A 20,880-nucleotide genomic window follows, 5' to 3' on the forward strand; every position below is an offset into this window, starting at 1 on the left:
CATAAAATACAGGTCAAGTTCGACTTGAGGTCAGTAGGTCAAAGGTCAAGGTCACAGTGACTCGGAACAGTTAAACGGTTTCCGGATGATAACTTGAGAATGCTTGGGACTAAGATCATAAATTTTTGTACACAGGTGTAACATGATTGAATACATGTCAAGTTCGACTTTGAGGCTAGTAGGTCAAAGGTCAAGGTCACAATAACATGAAACAGTTAAACGGTTTCCGGATGATAACTTGAGAATACTTGGGCCTAGGATCATGAAAATTGATAGTGAGGTTGGTTATGACCAGCAGATGACCCCTTATTATTTTGAGGTCAAAGGTCAAGGTCACAGTGACCTGGAACATTTAAACTGTTTTCGGACAATAACTTCAGAACACTTGGGGCTAGGATCACGAAACTTAATAAGGAGGTTGGTCATGACCAGCAGATGACCAGTATTGATTTAGAGTTCCAAAGGTCAGAGTGACCCGTAACATTTAAACCTTTTTCGGACAATAACTTGAGAACACTTGGGTCGAGGATCTTGAAACTTCATAGGGAGGTTGATCATGACCAGCAGATGACCTCTATTGATTTTGAGGTCAGTAGGTCAAAGGTCAAGTAAGTTCAGCTTTGACATTTGCTTAGTTCTGTGACAAGGCCATATTGTGGGGGTATAATTCGTCACTGTTGTGACAACTCTAGTTGGTAGAATTCTTCATTATCTCTTAGTCAAAAGTTTTGACCTCTTTTGAGTCTGTTTTAAAATACATAGAAAATTCTTAATAAATATGCGATTAACAAGACTACACAATTTGAACACAGTCTATTTAAAATAACATGCTTTTGAATCATACTTTTCAATCAGTACCTAAAAATATGAAACAAAACACTTTATGTACACATTATTTTGCATCTATTGTAGAATCTACAGGACACAAATCAGTATGTACAGAATGAGATGGAGAACTTGGAGAGAGAGCAGGCTCAGATTGACTGTAGAGCTGCTATACTGGAACGTCAGTTACGGAGATGTATGGAGAAAAGTAAGCACCTTGCCAGAACCATTGCACATTTATTTAGTTTACCTTTATTAAAAGATCCAGATGAAATGTCAATGAAAAATCAAGTTTGACCTTTAGACACATGTAAACTGCTCATTCACAGTCTAAAGGAAAAATTTGAAGAACTTTTTTTAAACAGTTTGATGTAAATTACGTTTGACATAGAGATATAAAGAAAGTTTAAAACCAGTACTTATGATTAATTTTGTAAAATCCCATACAGAATGTAAGTACTGTTTAACATTCAGAGCTGTCTCAAATGTTACACCCTTTTGAAAATAAAGAATTTTTCTTGAATACTTTGTTAAAATTCTTATGTTTGTTAGGTAAGTCACTTTGTAAAATTTTGAGATTATCTCATTTTTCCAAAGACTGTGAACCAGCTTCTTTAAGATGTCTGTATTATACCTCACCTTGATAATGCATGTGCAGGTCAGGTAAGAATCTGTCCTAGAGACTGCTAAAGAATAGAAATCTTAGTGAAACTAATGGCAAGTTACTCTGCATCAACATTTAACAATACTAAGGTTTTACTGATACTTTGTGTGAGCAATAAATATTTGGCCTTGATAAGGTGCAGGCTGTAATTATCAGCAAAATTATATGAAAAAGGTTGTTTTACGTTACACAATTCTGTACATTCCGCAAATTCAGAATATGCACTATTTAGAAGTGTTTTTATGTCTTAATCTTTGGGGAAAAAAGGCAAAGTTTGCTCCCACTGCTGTCGGAAACCTTTAAAAAATGCCAAAGAAATTACCAACAGTCTGAAAATTTTAGAAATTTTGAGAAGCAAATAGCCAATGAAGGATTTTGGGATATGTCTCCAAAATGTTACCCCAAGAAAAAGGAGTACTCACATACGGAAATACTAGGTAGTAAAAGTATGGATTCAAAAGCCTTGTATCTGATTTTGAATAAAAGTCATAAGTACTGTACTAATTTCTAATAAAACATTATCTGGAGCACTGAATAATGTTGCTAAATATGATAAAAAGAAATATCCATAAACTTAAATGGAGCACCCATAGAGATTCTATTATAAATTCTTTAATGCCTGTGCATTTACTGTTTGTTTTACCTTTTATACAGAAGGTAAGAAAAATAAATGTGCTACGAGTGTCTCCATTTCTTTTTAAATCTGCCGGAGGCTGAAGTGACTCCTTCCAAAACTTGACCAAGCTTGAATCTCTATTGCATTGATTTTAGCACGAAGTAATTTGGATTGTCTCCCATGTATTATAAATCTTATTTTTGTCAGTGTATAATTGTTTCCCTTTGTCCTCTTGCTGCAGTATTTGAACATATCAGATTTGTCTCCCTTTGTCCAATTTCCTGTTTAAACATAGGAACTATGCAGCTTTATTTTTACAGATGAATCTGCTGGGTTGATGGATCAAGTAAAGGATAAAATAGACTTTGGTCCTCTGAATGATGTTATCAGTAGGTGCTCTTCACACCTATAGCTTGCTTTTGAAGAAAAACAGGAATGCCAAAATCACATGTCCTCTAATAGAATTTCTTTTCAGCCTATTAACAGTGTGTTTGAAATGAAAGATTTTCTACATGCGTGTAACTTTTGCATAATGGCTGTTATTTTCCTTGCATTTTTCTATACAATGGCCTGAAAGTTAGAAGCATGTGATGCTTTTATCTGAACATTGCATTTCTGCTATATAGTCCACTTATGAGATGTTCTGTCAGAGTTTAAATAACTTTTTATATTATATTTTTTGCATCATTATTGTAGAGCTGGTATTCTGTGGCTTGAAAGTCTTACTTTGTTAGTGCAACTATAGGAAATATATGGAAAGTTATCCTGCTCTCACATGTCTTGGTGTCGGCTACTTGGTTAAAGTTTTGATGCACTTTTGATTTATCTCTGTTATTACTTAATGGATTTGCTTTAAACTTAAATAGATATTTCTCCTCATCACCCACATTGGACACAAGGGCCATAACTCTCCCATCAATATTTCATGGATTATGCCCCATTTTGACTTAGAATTTCAGGTTAAAATTTTGATACGTTTTCACTTCATCTCTGATATTACTGAATGGATTTTATTCAGACTAAAAACAATTGTTCAACATCATCTTCTAAATCATGTGACACAAAATGTATAGCTCTGGCCCCAAACTTTCATGAATTATGGTCCCTTTATTACTTTGAATTTCAGATTTAAGGTTTGATGCACTTTCTCTCTGTCTCTTAATAGTGAATTATTTGACTAAAACTTATCCAGCATCATCATCCACGTCACGACATATTAATTACTCCAATATAGCTGTAGTTTCCTCAGATAATTGATCATCTCAGTGCAACAGCTGCATAAGTGCCCCACTTTCTGCACTGATACGACGATGCGCCCTATTTCACTATCAAGCATGGAAATAGTAGAGCGTGCTGTCTTCTCTGACAGTTCTTGTTTTCTTACTAATGTATGATTGAAATGAATTATTTGTAATGTTTTTGAATTAAAAAATCCTTTATAAGAAATTATGAATTATTAAAGGATTACGTTCACATTTTTAGTAAAAAATAGAATTGTCTGAAAAATTGGTGAAAATGTATTTTCAAGAAATGTCTTTTTATGAAAACCTACTATGCATATTGCTGCAAGTATAAAATCATTACTTCAAAAGGAGTGAAGCTTAATATTTGAAAAAAAAAAAAAAAATGAAGTTTGTGGGGGGGGGGGAGCGAGGCTTTCAGCAAATGTTGACTTCTTTGACTTCTTTGTTATTTCTTAATACAAGGTATCAGTTTGATATCCAACTTCATGAAGACGTTCATATTTTTTATCCAAACTATGAAGTGGCTTAAAATATAACATTTAATATCATATTGAGTCCATTGCTGAAGTCTTATTTTGATGATAGGTACTAAGAAACAAGTAGAATAGCTGATGATTTAGTTGCCTAAATAAAGGCATATCTACATTTTCTTACTGAACAGCTAGTAGTTTAGTTGCCTAAATACTAAGTAAAGGCATATCTACATGTTCTTTCACTAAGCCTTAAAATGATAAACTTACAGGTAGTAACAAGGCGAAAGAGGAGAAGCTGTTGCAGGAATGGTTTATGCTAGTCAATAAGAAAAATGCAGTGATACGTAGACAGATGCAACTCAACATACTGTAAGTATAAACAATATTTATTGCATTTCATGGGTGTTTAGGTCTGTGCTGCAGTGGTAAGCCTGTGGACTATGAAATCAGGAGCCTTGAGTTAGATTAAATTCCCCACTCCCAAATATTCTTAAGTGTTTGGGATGAGACATTAAAATGAAGGCCCATGGCACTCATGGATACTTTACACCTGGATTTAGGCTGAACTGCATGCACTGAAGAATCTGCTACGTCTTGTATATTCTTCCAAAATCTTGAAAAAAGAGCTCTCTTCTGAAACAATCATCCGTACTTGTAAATTGTGGCACAAATAAGCTGTATCTAAATAAAAGCAGCTATCTGTAGCTTGAAGAAAATCCAGTGTTATAGCAACTGAATTCCTTTATACCAGATCTTTTGGATTTCTAGGTACCAGCTCTGTTAGATATCTAGGTACCAACTGTTAGATATGTAGGTACCAGCTCTGTTGGATATCTAGGTACCAGCTCTGTTAGATATATAGATAGTAGATATGTTTTATAATTTAGCTAAAGTCATGGTTCAGCAGTTTAGTTTATGCATGTTTAATTAAGCTTGATTTAGTTCTAATCTTTAATCTTACTTGAAGCATTCTAGAATATTTTTTCTGAGAAAAACCAAACTAAAGTCTTATGAAGAGGTGGGGCGATGAAGTAGGGTTTGAAGTTGTAACTTCCAGGCCAAGTGACAGATACAGTTTGTTAGTCACTGTTTTAGAGATAGTAAAATATTGTTTCACATTTCAATAGCAGAAGGCTACCTCAGTGCAATATACTGAAAATGAATTCACATGTGTTCAGTCGAAAGAGTTTCAAGACTTGTCTGAAATTTAGTCAGACGACCCAGGATAACCGGTCTAACCAAATGGAAATTCGTCTGACTGAAGTAATGAAAAATGAACAGGTGCATAAGATAACAGTGTGGTACAAAAAAACACTTTGGCCGTAGTGAAAACCAATCCACTCCGTATCGTGTCGGACATGCAGACTGACACCCAGACCCTCCATGTCGGACCTAGCCATTTTTTTGTCAGACAGGTTGGACTGTCCAACAGGATCTAGACATTACTTTGTGTTTCATGAATTTTTTGTAAGATCATAGTCTGCGGGTCATATATGCATTCAAGCAGGTATTGTTACTGTATTTTCATGCCTTATGTACTCCTGATCTACTTACACTTCAGAAATCAGCTTAACTAAAATTGGTGTAAAACTGGACACCTGTTAGAGCTGTATCACTGCTGAAACATTTTAAGCCCTTGTGTAACTAAATTGAGCCCAGCAACTTGCAGATCTTAAACAAACACTTTTCCTCTATAGGTTCTTATTGAAAGGATGGTCAAATAAAAACTTGGCAATTCTGTTTTTATATTTGTTGGATAATTTTTGAAAGAAAATATCAAGTCAATATGGTCCAACTTTTCAAAAAGAAAACAATTTTATACTCAAGGTCATATTTCACATAGTCAAGAAAGTTTATGCTAAACTGACCCAAGTAGTGTCTATTTTGGTTTATCTTAGGTTAGTTTCTCGTTAGTGATTTCTTTCTATTTTATTCAAAGAAAATAGTACATTTTAGTCAGTCCACGCTCTCAAGTGGTCACTCTGGGCGTGAGCTTATTCATTTTGTCCCAGCATGGTTAAATAATCAATATTTGACCATGTTTGTTCGATTTGGTTAATTGTCAATATCGCGTAATGTTTTCCTGCGCGGTATGCGGGGTAGGATGGATTTAATGTTTAATTAGGCTAGTGCAAATTTTGGCCAAACACTCCAAATTTCCTCATGTAAATATCCAAGTTTAGATAGTCATGATTTTTGTACATACACTTGTTTAACCGAGGCAATCAAACATTATTTGCTCGATGTTCACTTTTCCTCTCGTCAGTTTCAGAAATGTTTATACTTCTCACATTATGATTTCATAATTAACTGGAACAAACACGATGGTCATTTGTACAGTTCTGTTTGACATTGGACACAAATTGAACTTGTGTTTGCTTAGTTTGGCCTTTCCATGGTGCAAACTTTCAAATGTCTAATGCCAGATAGTGTACATCCTTTAAGGAAAGAATTCATTATACAGAAAATAACTGTTTATAGGGACAGTTTGTTGCATATAGAGATAAAGGGGTCGGGGTTGGGGGAGGTGGGGGTGGGGAATCAGAAATTGTAATAATTTTAATTTATCATGGAACATTACCAGTCCTTTAATTCATTTTAATTCCTTAAGGTAATTAGTTTGAATAAAGTGTAAGGGTTAGCTGCAAATACTTGTAAAATAATGAGCAAGGCATTTTCACTACTTTAACTTAGAAAAGTCAGTTAGTTGATTTATTTTCAATATTTTTTTGTTGTAATTAGCAGTTTTAATATCTATATATTTGAAAATTAGTCATTCAAGTTCTTCATTATTTGATGAGGAACAAATTATATACACTATTTACCATTATAGTTACTTCTTTCATAAAAATTAAAACTTATATTGAAATTCAACACAAAAATATCTTGTTTGACACAACCATTTCTTATAGTTTTATATTTTTATCTTGTGACACATAGGAAATCTATTTGATGTAAAACAAAAACATGACATAAGCAAAATAAAAGTGCACTCTGTCCACTTACATCTGTGTGCACAAATTCTTTCCCAGTGACATCTGGTCATTACTAATATTACCACTGGTCAGCAGGGAAGAAATGTCTGTACTTAGCTTCATTAGTGACCATTTAGTGCAAAAGTCCTCCAAATATTTTTGATGACCGTATCGGTTTAATTGTATCTCAGTATGAGTAATGCCAAACATCAAACACTTCACAACTTGCCCATAAATATTGAAATATTTCCGACATATTTCTTGAATAACTGTTTTTAGTCGCCACAGTATATATTATACAACTAAGCAGCTATGAACTTTTAAAGAAGATTAAAATTTAGTAAGGGGGTCTAATCCCATCAGAGGGTATTAAGATCGGGACTTTGCAAGATTTCTATCAGTATTTCTTCTTGGCACGTTTCCGATACTGGTTGATCTGTCAGTCGCCACAGACCTACCGCTGAAAGACTTTGGTCTCAATTTGTCTTACAGACTGCTCAGTAAGAATGTTTTAGTAACAGACAGTATTGTGTAGTAAGTGTTATTGTTATTTAAACTAAAGAATCATTTTTAAGCTGTCATAAGCTACGATACAAAACTGCAGAATCATAAGTTTTTATGTGTTCATATTACAGACTTAGAATGTTACCATTTTTATCCCAAACCTTTACAAAAACGGGCCTTTTTTTCATCAATTTGGGAATGCCACCGACACTGGTGGAATTGGGAAAATGCTCTCGGAAATTGTCTTAATTGGGACAATTTGCAAATTACCAAAATCTACATAAATGTGTTTTTGTGTGAAATATTATGAATTGCATTTCAGTAATTGTTCAACAGTATTTAATTACCTAAATATACTACAATCAGCAAAACTATCTTAAAACAGCAAAACCTAAAAGGTATAATCATTTGGAATTTTAAATTCAACTTGGGAAAAAACATACTTTTTGCATTGGGAGTACCTTTTACAGGAGGTAGATTTATAGCGGAAAAAAGCCCTGAAAAATATTTAGTTTTTGTCTTTTAAAAGTGTTATAATTTCTAATAATGCACATGCAAAATGATATAATAAATTACACCCCCTAAGACTTAGTATAAATGATATTTTAAAAAAACATGGTTAATGTATGAAAATTCCGGAAAAAAAATATGCTACAGATTATCAATATATAGGTTAAGCAAGACTTTCAAAAGAATTTTGTATGAAAAAAAAATAGTGCTTCTGTTGGGAGAGCTGAATGTTCTTTTTGAATGAACAAATTGCTTTAATTGTCTCATATATAGCAGCTGTTTGAATAAGAAAGTGTCTTCAATATATATTTCTGATATATTATTCAAAGAATCAAGTTGATATTTATAACTTAAAAATATTTTCTTCTTTTTTCATGTTACTCCATGTTTCAGCCTAGCACACCTGTCAATACTTGGCACTAATACTGTTTTTCTTTATGATGGTCTGTTTGTTCTTCTCTCATTCAGTAATAGTCAACAAATAAAAAGGTGTCAATGTTGCTTTCATTTTCTTGATAGGTAATAAATGGTCAAACATTGCATGAAATCCCAAGGTGTAAAATAAGGAAGAATTACTTGACAATACTTTAGGGGTTTGTTTGTTCTGGTCTGATGGCCCCTAATTGAGAGGAAGTTGTCAAAATACAGGATTAGTGTGCTTTATTTTATCTCTGACATGGCTTGTGTAAACAGTGATAAGAAAATATTGATACTTTCTACAAATTTTTTAAAGCTGAAATCTTTGTGCTTTGTTTTTTGCTATTTTTGTATAAATAAAGACTCCTGAAAAATACGTCAAAAAAAAGGTTTTGTTCATACCCTTCATGTTTAAAGTACAAGAAGAAACTGTAGCTTGATTGAAAAACAAAATTTGATATCTAGAACCAGTCACGTGACACTCAGAAGTGAAATTATTTTACAACCCGTCAGAGTTGATGTTTTTCCTTTTATAACATTTTCTATGAGGATACATCAAGCTCATGGTCTGAGAGGCTTAAGTTAGCTAAGATGATTTTACAAGTATTTCGTGTGTCAGATTTCTATCGAGGGACCTCATTTGTACGTTCTTAGTGTAATCGGCTTGCAATTCCTAGCGTATTGGAAATGACGTCTTTCGGGATCCATCAAGATAAGATGATATTAGCAGGGGGAAAAATCTTAGAAATGGTTTTAAAAAAATAACAGAAAATTCTTTCTAAAAGTAGCATCACATTACTGTCTGTCTGATCTTTTTTTGTCTGGAACATGAAACCATTTTGAAATAAAGATATGGTGGACTTAATTGCAAAAAGTCCTACTAAGTTCATTTATTGAGTTACAGCATTGTCTCATTCAGCCTTTGATGTGTTCTTACTGTCTGTTTCCAGCTTTGAAATAATATGCTAGTGAAAAGGGACATATTTGAGTCAGGATCAAACATTCTGTCACAGTATAATTATATAATTTGTAAGATGAGTGTAAAACTTGTTTCTGCATCTTTATATAGTTACTAGTATCATTCTTAGATGTGTTGTCAGGCTGACAAATTAGGTATTGTTTTTACCTCAGTAAGGACAGACTTGCACAGAGGTTTACAGTGTTAATCCTCAGCGACTATTAGATGTGTTGTCAGGCTGACAAATTAGGTATTGTTTTTACCTCAGTAAGGACAGACTTGCACAGATGTTTACAGTGTTAATCCTCAGCAACTATCCACTCAGATCTGGATGCCATTGCCCAAACCCCACATAGGCTCATAGCAAATTATGTGAACATAGTTTATAAATGTCAGGGTGAAGAACCACATTTTTATTGCAAGCAGTATATTTTGAATATCTGGCAAAATCTCTAATGCTAAATGTGACAAAGGTGGACAACACCCTCTTTGATTTTGTTAAGTAAAAACTTGAAAATTATTTATAAGATCTACATACTGGTAAACTTAAAAGTAACAAATTTAAGATAATAATTATCAATTTTTAAGCTGAATAAATTGAAAAGTCAAGGATAATGAAATTTATCAAGTTTGAAAAAATGAAGTGGAATTGATCTGAGAGTGGACTGGGGAGGGGGAATTTTGTCTGTATTCCATATATTATCAATGCTGCTGTATAAAAGAACATTTTTTACCCTTCCTGTCTAATCTCTACCAGACAAGTAAAGATTGATGAAAACTACATATTTATTGCAAGTGCTATAGTATCAATACCATTGTATTGAAAGAGATCTTTTACTCTGAACTTTTTTACAAAACAACCCTCTTATAGACTTGGTTAACAGATATGGAACTGAGGTATTTATTGCGAGCAGTATATTATCAATGCCATCGTTGGAAAGGCGATGTTGTCAGCTCAGCCAAAGATTTAAGCAGATTAGTAGGTATTAGCAGCACAGAATCTTCCTTCCTTAATATGTCGAAGCCATTATTTAAAATATAAGGCTGATTCTGCCGTAATAATAACATACAATAAGTGATAATAATGATATACATGAAGATCAATGGTATTTGACTAAATAGTAGGCTTAATACACCCAGATCCTTAGAGAAATGCTTGAAAATACCCTAAGTATATTAAGAAAATATGATCATCTTGTAGACTTAAACCCATTACATTAATGCCGGCTAAGAAATCTGATTTGGTTCTGGCTTTCCCCTATAAAAGTAGCATAAGAGAAAAGAAAAGCATAGTCCTTATTAAAACTTTGACTTGGGAAATTTAATAGCTCAATTTTCAAACAGTTTTTAGTTGTGTTTTGTTCTTTTCCTTCAAAATGGAATATTTGTCAAGTGTATTCACAGCATATGGAGTATTTCAGTGGAGAATACTGTTGTTCTGCACTGATCTAGACTGGAATTTTTTAATGTGTAAAGTTTCATGAGAACCGGATTAAAAATTCTGGAGATGCAGAAGAACGTGGTAAAAACTATGTGCTATTAAAGTAGGTTTCTCTCTCTTCCATCCTCCAAATATTGTTACTGTACCACTTGAAAGGAGAGCAATAACAATTATTCACTTACTGTAAAAGCACATATTTTTGCTGGGTCAAAATTTCGCGAGTTTGAAATTTTGAGTATGTTCGCGAGGTGTAATATTCGCGAAATTATAAAAATGGTGTCCTATTTGAATCTGAATTATACTGATGGTGAATATTTACGCGAGGGTTAATTTTCGTGAAATGCAGGGCCTTGCGAATATAGCGAAATTTAAACCCTTGCGAAAATTTCTGCTTTTACAGCAAAATAAATGCCCACCAACAAATACATTATATGAAATAAATCAATAATGGGGATGGGATAAAAGGAGTGGGGGAGAAGAGGGAAGGGCAATAGGAGGGTGAAGGGAAGTAGCATCACCAACATTCCATACAAAATACATAACATAGAAAATGAAATAGACCACAAGCAAGTTGAAAATAAGGGCACTCAGTTCCTTGGAAGCTATGAAACCATCCAGTAAAATTTGTATTGTCCTATACCTATATGTTCTTGAAAGCGAATTCCTATATTTCTGGGATGTCTCCTTCTAAATAATAATTAATAAATATTTTTCCAATATGTTTGTATAATAAGGGTTATTGACGAGAGGAAAGATGGAGGGAAAAATTTAGGGTCTCTTAAGAACTTAATTTAATTACATTTCAAAATGAAAATACAAGCTTTTTTGTCCAAATAAATTTTCAGTTTGTTAGTTTCAATGCATGATACTCTAAGCACATAAAGTGCTTTACAAGCTTTATGATATACACTTTCTTACTGGTTAAAATGATTGAGTGACAAAAAAGATATGATCAAAATGACACATGTTTTTTTAAATTTACACACATGCATTAGTTTTATCCTACATGTTGAAGCAGCATGGTTTATAATGCCAGTTGCGTATCAAAATTCTAGAAACAAAAAAAAAATAGCAAAGACAAGCTGCTGTATTAGTAAGTTTTAGTCCGTACTTATTTTAAAAACAACAACAACAATACTCATAAAGAAGAGTTTTGATGACTTCATGTAATGGTGGAATTTTACTTGCATCATCTTGTACAATATTCATATAATTACGACTTTGAGGTATTGTCATACTGGTTAAGATATTTGGACAGGTCTTCTGTATTTAAGATGATATATTATACATATGTTTATTGAATTTTTTTTTTTTACATACATGTTTCTGTTGCTTTAAAATTTCATTCACCTGTTTATCATAATTAATTGTGTATGTAGGACAATAACAATATTTTTCCTTTGTTGAATTATGACCCTTTTTGTACTTTAAGAATTTGTATTTCTTTGTCAAAGGTTTTGTTTAGATGCACTTTTCTTGACCCACTTGCTGATTTAGTAATAACCTTTTAGCTGTAACTTGGAACATTTCTACATCATCTTGAAGCAAGTTAGATAGACAAGAAACAAACTGATGTCTTGCATCTTGCCTAATTAATGTCTTAATTGTAGGGATGGGAACGAATATTCGAATATTCGAATATTCAGAAATCAGTCGAATATTCGAATATGAAAATCAAATTCGAATATTCGTAAATTATTGTATATTTTTGTTCAAAATAAGTATCATTGATTTTGGGCAATATGAGCATGCTAATTCTACAGAATAAAACCATGTCATGTTTGTTTAACGAGTATCAAAAGATGTCCAATTAACAAGAAAATAGCAATGCATAATTGGCAGGGGCCATCGTTACGGATTAACAGTTTGCAACAGGCGTCATTGTGTCAGATGCATGTCAAAAGATGTCCAATTAACAAGAAAATTGCAATACATAATTACCTGGGGTCATCGCTACGGATTAACAGTTTGTATTAGGCGTAAATGTGATATCTTTATATCGTTTGTTCATTTTTATTGGCGCCTGTTTTATGTAACAAGTTGTAGAATTTTTTTTTTCGAAAACAATACCAAACTTGTAGATATTGCCGATCTTTTCACAATATTTTGTACGACGTTTCAGACCATCCGCAGAATCGGTTTTCATCCGCAATCGGCCGTATTCGAATTAACTTTTATAATAAAATCAAGATAACATATGACTGATGCATAAGTTCATGTTGAAGGAGGTTTAAGTTTGCCTTACTTGCTTTTTACACGACGATTAAAAATTTTCAAAATGGCGGCGGTAATACAACAGCGCGTCACGTGTTTAAATGGGGCGACCTGCTATTTTTAGATAAAATTGCGACGGTCTAAATTATAATCGTTTTGATTTTTTGTATTATTTTGAAGCTAAAACACTGAATTAGTTAAATATGTTCATGATTATATTGACAGAATCGTGAAATAAAATGCTAGGATCGGCGGGTTTTGCTAAGTAGGATCGGGTTACCCGAAGCAAACATTTTTTGGCCTTATTACGTACGATGATCCACGCTGTAAACAAATGAATACGTTGTGTTTATGCCAATCACTTAATAAGAATTGAAAGCTTCCATTAAAGCAAACCGAATATTCGAATATATTCGAATATGGCAAACCGAATATTCGAATATTGATTTCAGTATTCGTTCCCATCCCTACTTAATTGGCATTGGCACTCAAAGGCAGTTTTGGGCGTTTAAAACAAATTTTATCTGTTTTAGAAAATTTGATGTTTTGATATACATTTGGATGCAGGTTGTATAAAATGAAATATAAATTGCATTAGTATATAAATATGTTTATCATATAATGTGGTTACCATATTCTGTTCTTTTATACTTATTATAGGGAAAAAGAAGATGATCTTGAGAAGAAGTTTGACCTGTTAAATCGGGAGCTTAGAGCTATGATGGCAATTGAAGGTAAGATCATCCAAACTGGACTTGGCCAGTTTCAAAAAGGCATTATAACAATCTTATCAAGAACTCTTAACCCTTACGCTGCTAAATTTCTATAATGAACTTGTCAATCTTTCAATTTGGAGTGTACCATTAACTGTTAAAAGGCGTGCTAACCAACAAGATACTGACTGAATGGCAAACAGTGCAGATCATGATCAGACTGCACATCCGCTGATCATGATCTACACTGGTTGCAAAGATAGAATCAGTTGTGTTTAGTATGATAAGGGTTAAAACAAAACAAAAACTAGAAAAAAAATAAGAACTTGGTCTGTAAGAAGTTATCTCCCCTTTGATAACATGTTCTGCTTAATACTAATTTGTAAAACTGGCCATAGAAAAAAATGCTTTGAAATTATTATTTTTAATCCTGTAATGTAGAAAGTTAAAAAGCTTTGAAATGTCCATATTTTTACAAAATAACTTGGAAGTTTCAAAGACAATTTCATTTTAAAAAAACATAGTGATCAAACTACATTTTTTATGTGTTCCTGTTTTGGCAGAAAATAATTTCCAAAATAATCCTGAGTATCTTTATTGCTTTATCAGATATTGATTGTATGGTTGTGAAAATCTTATTTCTGGAACCTTTAATCTGAATACTTAGCAATATTAATCATTTATACAGTATGTTAAAACTTAATGTAATTCCACAGATTCAAATTGGTCAAAGCTTTTTAACACTTGCTTTGTAGCACCTATACAAATGATGTTTTCTCCATTTCATGTGTATTTCAAAAGAAGTCGCAGAACCATTTTGCTGGCAGGATTGAATGTTGTCATGCAATTTTGCAAGAATGAAATTTTTCAATTAAATCAGTCATTACCTGAGTTATCAATCGTATCTAGGGGCTAAAAGATGCCAGTAATTAATGTTCCCGTAGGCCTAGTCTCAAAGAAGCTTATGTTTTAATTAAGTCAAAAAGGCTCGTCATTAAAGGTCTTGTTATCTGATGAACGACCTATTAGATAGTTTTGTAATAACTAATTTTTGCACTGTAAAAATGTAATTAGTTTTACCATAAAACAGGTATTTTTGTCACAGGGCGGACCCTAATTGGTAATTAACTGGACAATCTCGGTGGCTTTGAACAAATGAAAAGAATCGTAAAAAGCTGCAGGTGCATGAATTACTCTGATATTGTATCTTAGTGATAGCATGTTAGCGAGTATTTTACAGAATTATGTTTTTTGCTTAATGGCATACAAGTAAAATGAAATTATTCAATTTCTTGGTAAAAGGTTATCAGTTACTCGATTGGCATACGAGTAACAACACTTTATGATAAAACTGTTTTGTCACTGTAAGGTATAAAAATATTTAAAATTAGTTTGAAATGCCAGCAAAAAGACTGATATATCTGCATCTGTATTTTGTTATCCGGTTATTTTACATTTTAGAAGCTTTTATTTAGGTCAGTATGTTAATAGTTGACATTCCAGAAAGTAATATTCATATAGTCATAAAATGTAAAAAAAAAAAAAAAATATCAGTTTTGATTTATTTTTATATCAATTTTTTGAGTTATTACAATTTTTTGTGAGCATGTGTTTGCAGTGTCCTTGACCAGACATATGAGCGTGATCCACAGCAGAGTAGATTTCTTAAATTTTATCATAGCGGGGACATAATTTTTCTCATATGTTGATCACTTTGCGGTGCAATTATTACTTTTAACTTTTTGCACTTAATCTAATTGAAATAATAAAATTAATTATTAATATTTATTTCTCAGGGGTTGTTTTTAGCTCACCTGTCACATAGTGACAAGGTGAGCTTTTGTGATCACCCTTCGTCCGTCGTCAGTCCGTGCGTCCGTCCGTCCGTCAACAATTTCATGTCTGCACGATAGTGGTTTCATTTATGATTTGATTTTTACCAAACTGGCACACAACTTGTATCACCATAAGATCACGGTTGCTTTCTTGAACTGGCCAGATTCCAATATGGGTTCCAGAGTTATGGCCCCTGAAAGGACCAGAATCAGCTATTTTGACCTTGTCTGCACATTAGCAGCTTTATTTATGATTTGATTTTTACCAAACTGGCACACAACTTATATCACCATAAGATCTTGGTTCCTTTCTTGAACTGGCCAGATCCCTTAATGGGTTCCAGAGTTATGGCCCCTGAAAGGGCCAAAATTAGCTATTTTGACCTTGTTTGCACAATAGCAATTTCATTTATGATTTGATTTTAACCAAACTTGCACACAACTTGTATCACCACAAGATCTTGGTTCCTTTTTTGAACTGGCCAGATTCCATCATGGGTTCCAGAGTTATGGCCCCTTAAAGGTCCAAAATTGGCTATTTTGGCTTTTGCAGCCATATAGAGTCTTCATTTATGGTTTTATTAGCTCGACTATTCATAGAATAGTAGAGCTATTGGACTCGCCCATGCGTCCGCGTCCCGATTTGGTTAAGTTTTTGTATGTAAGCTGGTATCTCAGCAACCACTTGTTGGAATGGATTGAAACTTCACACACGTATTCACTGGGATAAACTGACTTACATTGCACAGGTTCCATAACTCTGGTTTGCTTTTTTACAAAATTATGCCCCTTTTTTGACTTAAAAATGTTTGGTTAAGGTTTTGTATGTAAGCTGGTATCTAAGTAACCACTTGTGGGAATGGATTGAAACTTCACACACTTATTTACTGTGATAACTGACTTACATTGCACAGGTTCCATAACTCTATTTTGCTTTTTTACAAAATTATGCCCCTTTTTCGACTTAGAATTTTTGGTTAAGGTTTTGTATGTAAGCTGGTATCTCAGTACTCACTAATGGGAATGGATTGAAACTTCACACACTTGTTCACTGTCATGATCTGACATGCACAAAGCAGGTCCCATAACTTTATTTTGTTTTTTTACAAAATTATGCCCCTTTTTCAGCATAGAAATTTTTGGTTAAGTTTTTGTATGTAAGCTGGTATCTCAGTATCCACAAATGGGAAAGGATTGAAACTTCACACACTAGTTCACTGTCATGATATGACGTGCAGTGCAAAGGGTCAATAACTCAACTTTGCATTTTACAAAATTATGCCCCTTTTTGAACTTAGGAGTTTTTGGGTTAAATTCTTATATGTAAGCTGGTATCTCAGTACCCACTAATGGGAATGGATTGAAACTCCATACACTTGTCCACTGTCATGAGCTGATAAGCACTATGCAGGTTCCATAACCCTATTTTACTTTTTTACTAAATTATGCCCCTTTTTCGACTTTCTTATTCATTCAAGCGACAAGGCTGTTAAATAGTCGAGCGTTGCTGTCCTCCGACAGCTCTTGTTTGATACAAACTTCTAAAATATCTTCAACAACAATAAATCTTGGATTCCATGACAAATTAGAGCCAATCGTAGGTTCCAGAGTTATTTTATATCTGATTACCTCCCCTGATTGTAGTCAAAATGAATTTATGTCAGTAAGTACTTATAGGACTTATTTGAAATTTCATTGTTGTCATTAGTTGGACTGAGCCAATCAAAGTAGATAACTATGGACTGATTTTATGTCAGATTACCTCCCTTTATTTCAAATTAAAATGGGTATATCTCCATAACTAATGAACATACTGATCTGAAATTTCATTTATGTCACCAGATTTATTTGGCAGTTTCTTCTTTTGATCACTTACAATAATTTTCTTTTAATTACTTCCCTTTTACGTTAATATAAATAGCTTATTTTAGTAACTTTTTTACTATTGGCCGTAGGGAAAAATCGAGACCACTTTTCTATGGTACAACATGGATGGTACCTCCAATTTTTAGGTGTATTTTGACATCTGTACCTTGTAAGAATTTTTTCTTTCTTTTTGGTTAGATTTCTTTCCTTTGTTGTTCCTGTCCTTTGAACTTAGATATTTTTTCTGAGGACCTTCTTGTCCTCAAGTGCAATGATAACAGGTGAGCGATATAGGGCCATCATGGCCCTCTTGTTTTTTTTCCTTTTTGGTTAAATTTCTTCCCTTTGTTGTTCCTGTCCTTTGGACGTAGATATTTTTAGGACCTTCTTGTCCTCAAGTGCAATGATAACAGGTGAGCGATATAGGGCCATCATGGCCCTCTTGTTATTTCTTTTCATGGGACATAACAAATAAATTAGACATCGAATAACATATATCTAAGAGCTTCCTTAATCATTTTCTTCCAGAACTGTTTTCCATTTAGCTATCTATATATGAGCCGTGCCATGTGAAAACCAACATAGTGGGTTTGCGACCAGCATGGATCCAGACCAGCCTGCGCATCCGCGCAGTCTGGTCAGGATCCATGCTGTTCGCTTACAGTTTCTCCAATTCCAATAGGCTTAAAAGCGAACAGCATGGATCCTGACCAGACTGTGCGGATGCGCAGGCTGGTCTGGATCCATGCTGGTCGCAAATCCACTATGTTGGTTTTCACATGGCACGGCTCATATGTTGTGCTCACAGTTTCTGCCTAAGAATTAAATCATGTTGTTCAGTGCAACTTAATCCAGTAATTACTGTAATTTTCCACACAAGATCACTTTAAAACTTGGAAATAAAAATGTGCATTTTGAAGACTGCATCAAACGGAAACAAAGATTGTCTTTTGATCCTCGTATTATTTGATTTACAGAAAAGACAAAATGCACACATCTGGTCGGTCTCAGTCGGTAAATTATCCCCGTGATTTCAGCCATTCAGAAATTGTTCACCTTGATTAGTTGTCTTGGGACAAGAGAAGGTGATGTTACCTGTGTACCGTTAGATCCCTTTGTCCCCTTTTAATTAGAAAAAAAAGTGAATCATCTCTGTCATTAATAGTTTCTACGTCCTAATGACGATGATTTAAAACTGGGTTCAGTATCAGTGTTAGAAAAGGATATGTTGAATAGGTATTTATTGTTAAATTGATATTTATAGTCATTTCAGTCTGTCTGAACACAGTTACTGATTAATGATAAAACATCATATTCACTTGTGGACCTAGCCTGTGCAAGACCTGCCGATGTTGACCTGTGCAAAAATTATAACAAGTGAATTTGGCCATTGGAACCAAATTGCTAACTGCTTTAGCCTAATCCATAGTAATTGGTCTTAGAAGGACTGGAAACATTTAATTTTGACCATATGGTGAGAACATGAAATTGTTGAAATGTATGTCCACTGTGCCAACTGTCTAGGTCCATGTTGTTGTCTGTAAGAAATTGGAAACAGTAAAAATCAGGGATCTTTCATCCTTGAAGTATGAAAGCAAGTGTTGTTTTACTGACTTGTTTATTTTAAGTACACTTTGATGAATTGCTATCTATTACCCTAAGTACCAGGGGCGTTAACGATTGTAACTTATTCCACTCTGCCTGCTCCCCCACCCCAACTTCCATCCACAAAAAAAAACTTTTTCTTGATAGTATGTCTTAGTATCTCGACAGCTGGTTAAAAAGGATCACTATTAAATTTTGATTAGCTGGGCCAAGCATTTTTATGTGCAGTTTATATCTTAGTGAAGCCATACACTTACTGTAAGATAATTAATATTTGTTGGAGACTAATTTTTGTTTGATTTGTGGTTGCGCCATCGCAATGAACAAATAGAGTTCCCTTTCAAAATGTGAAATCCAAGTATTCATATACCAAAGAAATAAACTTTTTTTACCAAAACCTTGATATTTCATGACAAACAACATTAAATGAGTTCACAGGATATGCATTTGCACATTTGCTAAAATTTAGATTTATAAGTGCATTGAATTTAACTTTAAATTAAGTAATTTTGCAGTTACCTACCAAAAAGAATTGCTTTGCAGTTTGCTTGTTTTAAATTTTAAAACAAGGTGGCAGTTTTTAGCCAATGACATGCAAAAATTCTGTCAGCAACAGAAAGAGAAATCCATCTTATTTTTCATTTGAATGAGATTGATGCAGAATCATATGTCATTGGTTGAAATAAAATACCTGCAGATTGTTGCATCAGTTGACTGTGGAACACCTGACCACATGCCAACCTCAACATCCCACATTGCATTAACAGATTACACTGAAACATGATACCAACATGATGGCTGCCACAACAGTATGGCGTGTGCCAATTGTCAGCCATTGCTCAGATATGTCCATCGCAACAAATGCCTCCAACTGGTGGTCATTTTTCATTTAGGTCTGGTTTGTTGTTTTACATGGCTTTGTTTGGATTCTGCCTTTAATAAAGCAGGAACAAAGTTGATTTTTAGCTCATCTGATCTTTTGGGGGAAAAAATGATGAGGTATTGTCATCACTTGATCGGTGTCAGCATTGCCTGGTTAAGTTTTATGTTTAGGTCAGCTTTTCTCCTAAACTATCAAAGCCATTGCTTAAAAACTTGCAACACTTGTTCACCATCAATAGCTGACTCTATACAGCAAAAAACATAACTCCATCCTGCTTTTTGCAAGAATTATGGCCCCTTTTGGACTTAGAAAATATCAGATTTCTTGGTTAAGTTTTAAGTTTAGGTCAACTTTTTCCTAAACTATCAAAGCTATTGCTTTAAAACTTGCAACACTTGTTCACCATCAGCCATCAATAGCTGACTCTGTACAGCAAGAAAGGTAACTCCATCCTGCTTTTTGCAAGAATCATGGCCCCATTTGGACTTAGAAAATCAGATTTCTTGGTTTAGTTTTGCATTTGGGTCAACTTTTCTCCTTAACGGTCAAAGCTATTGCTTTAAAGCTGACTCTATACAGCAAGCACCGTAACTCTACATTGCTTTTTTTGCAAGAATGTTGGCCCCTTTTGGACTTAGAAAATCATGGGTATGACAATATTTGTATTATACAGAAACAAAAAAATCAGATGAGCGTCTGCACCCGCAAGGCAGTGCTCTTGTTATTATTAGACATAGTTAAATACTGAACAGCCTCTATATAGCATCAAGTTTAGGTAGACAGTTGACTAGTTTAGTTCTTGAGACATTTTCTAAAAGAATGTCTGCCTTTCTTGGGAGGTATTAAATTTTGTCCTTCACAGGTGCCTGGATACAAACTTTTTTCTACGTTTGAACTAGGCTTATGCCCAACTTGCATTCATAATTTTTCTTTGCATTATATGATTTACAGCAGTATTTCATTCTGCTGTCTTGTTACTTTTATAAAAAAAAAAAGAGTGCCATGCTACAGTATTATTACGTCCTCAGATAAATTGGCCAGTGTCATCATGTATGTTTCAACTGCGCCAAAAAAAAAATGGTGCATGCTACATTACATTCAACATGTTCACATCACGTGTGGAAAATCGGGCGCAGA

At 33.8% G+C, this 20,880-nt stretch overlaps 1 protein-coding gene across 1 annotated transcript in view; it reads left to right on the forward strand.

Annotated features, from left to right (window-relative positions):
- LOC123527595 (EH domain-binding protein 1-like) overlaps nt 1–20,880 on the forward strand; it is a 98,226-nt gene that overhangs the window by 60,967 nt on the left and 16,379 nt on the right. The window contains exons 22-24 of the mRNA XM_053527377.1: nt 911–1,033; nt 4,092–4,191; nt 13,502–13,575. Of these exons, the coding sequence (XP_053383352.1) occupies nt 911–1,033; nt 4,092–4,191; nt 13,502–13,575 (297 nt within the window). The remainder of the gene's footprint in view (nt 1–910; nt 1,034–4,091; nt 4,192–13,501; nt 13,576–20,880) is intronic.

This window comes from Mercenaria mercenaria, chromosome 1 (genome assembly GCF_021730395.1).
Source record: "Mercenaria mercenaria strain notata chromosome 1, MADL_Memer_1, whole genome shotgun sequence".
In the NCBI taxonomy this organism is placed as follows: domain Eukaryota; kingdom Metazoa; phylum Mollusca; class Bivalvia; order Venerida; family Veneridae; genus Mercenaria; species Mercenaria mercenaria.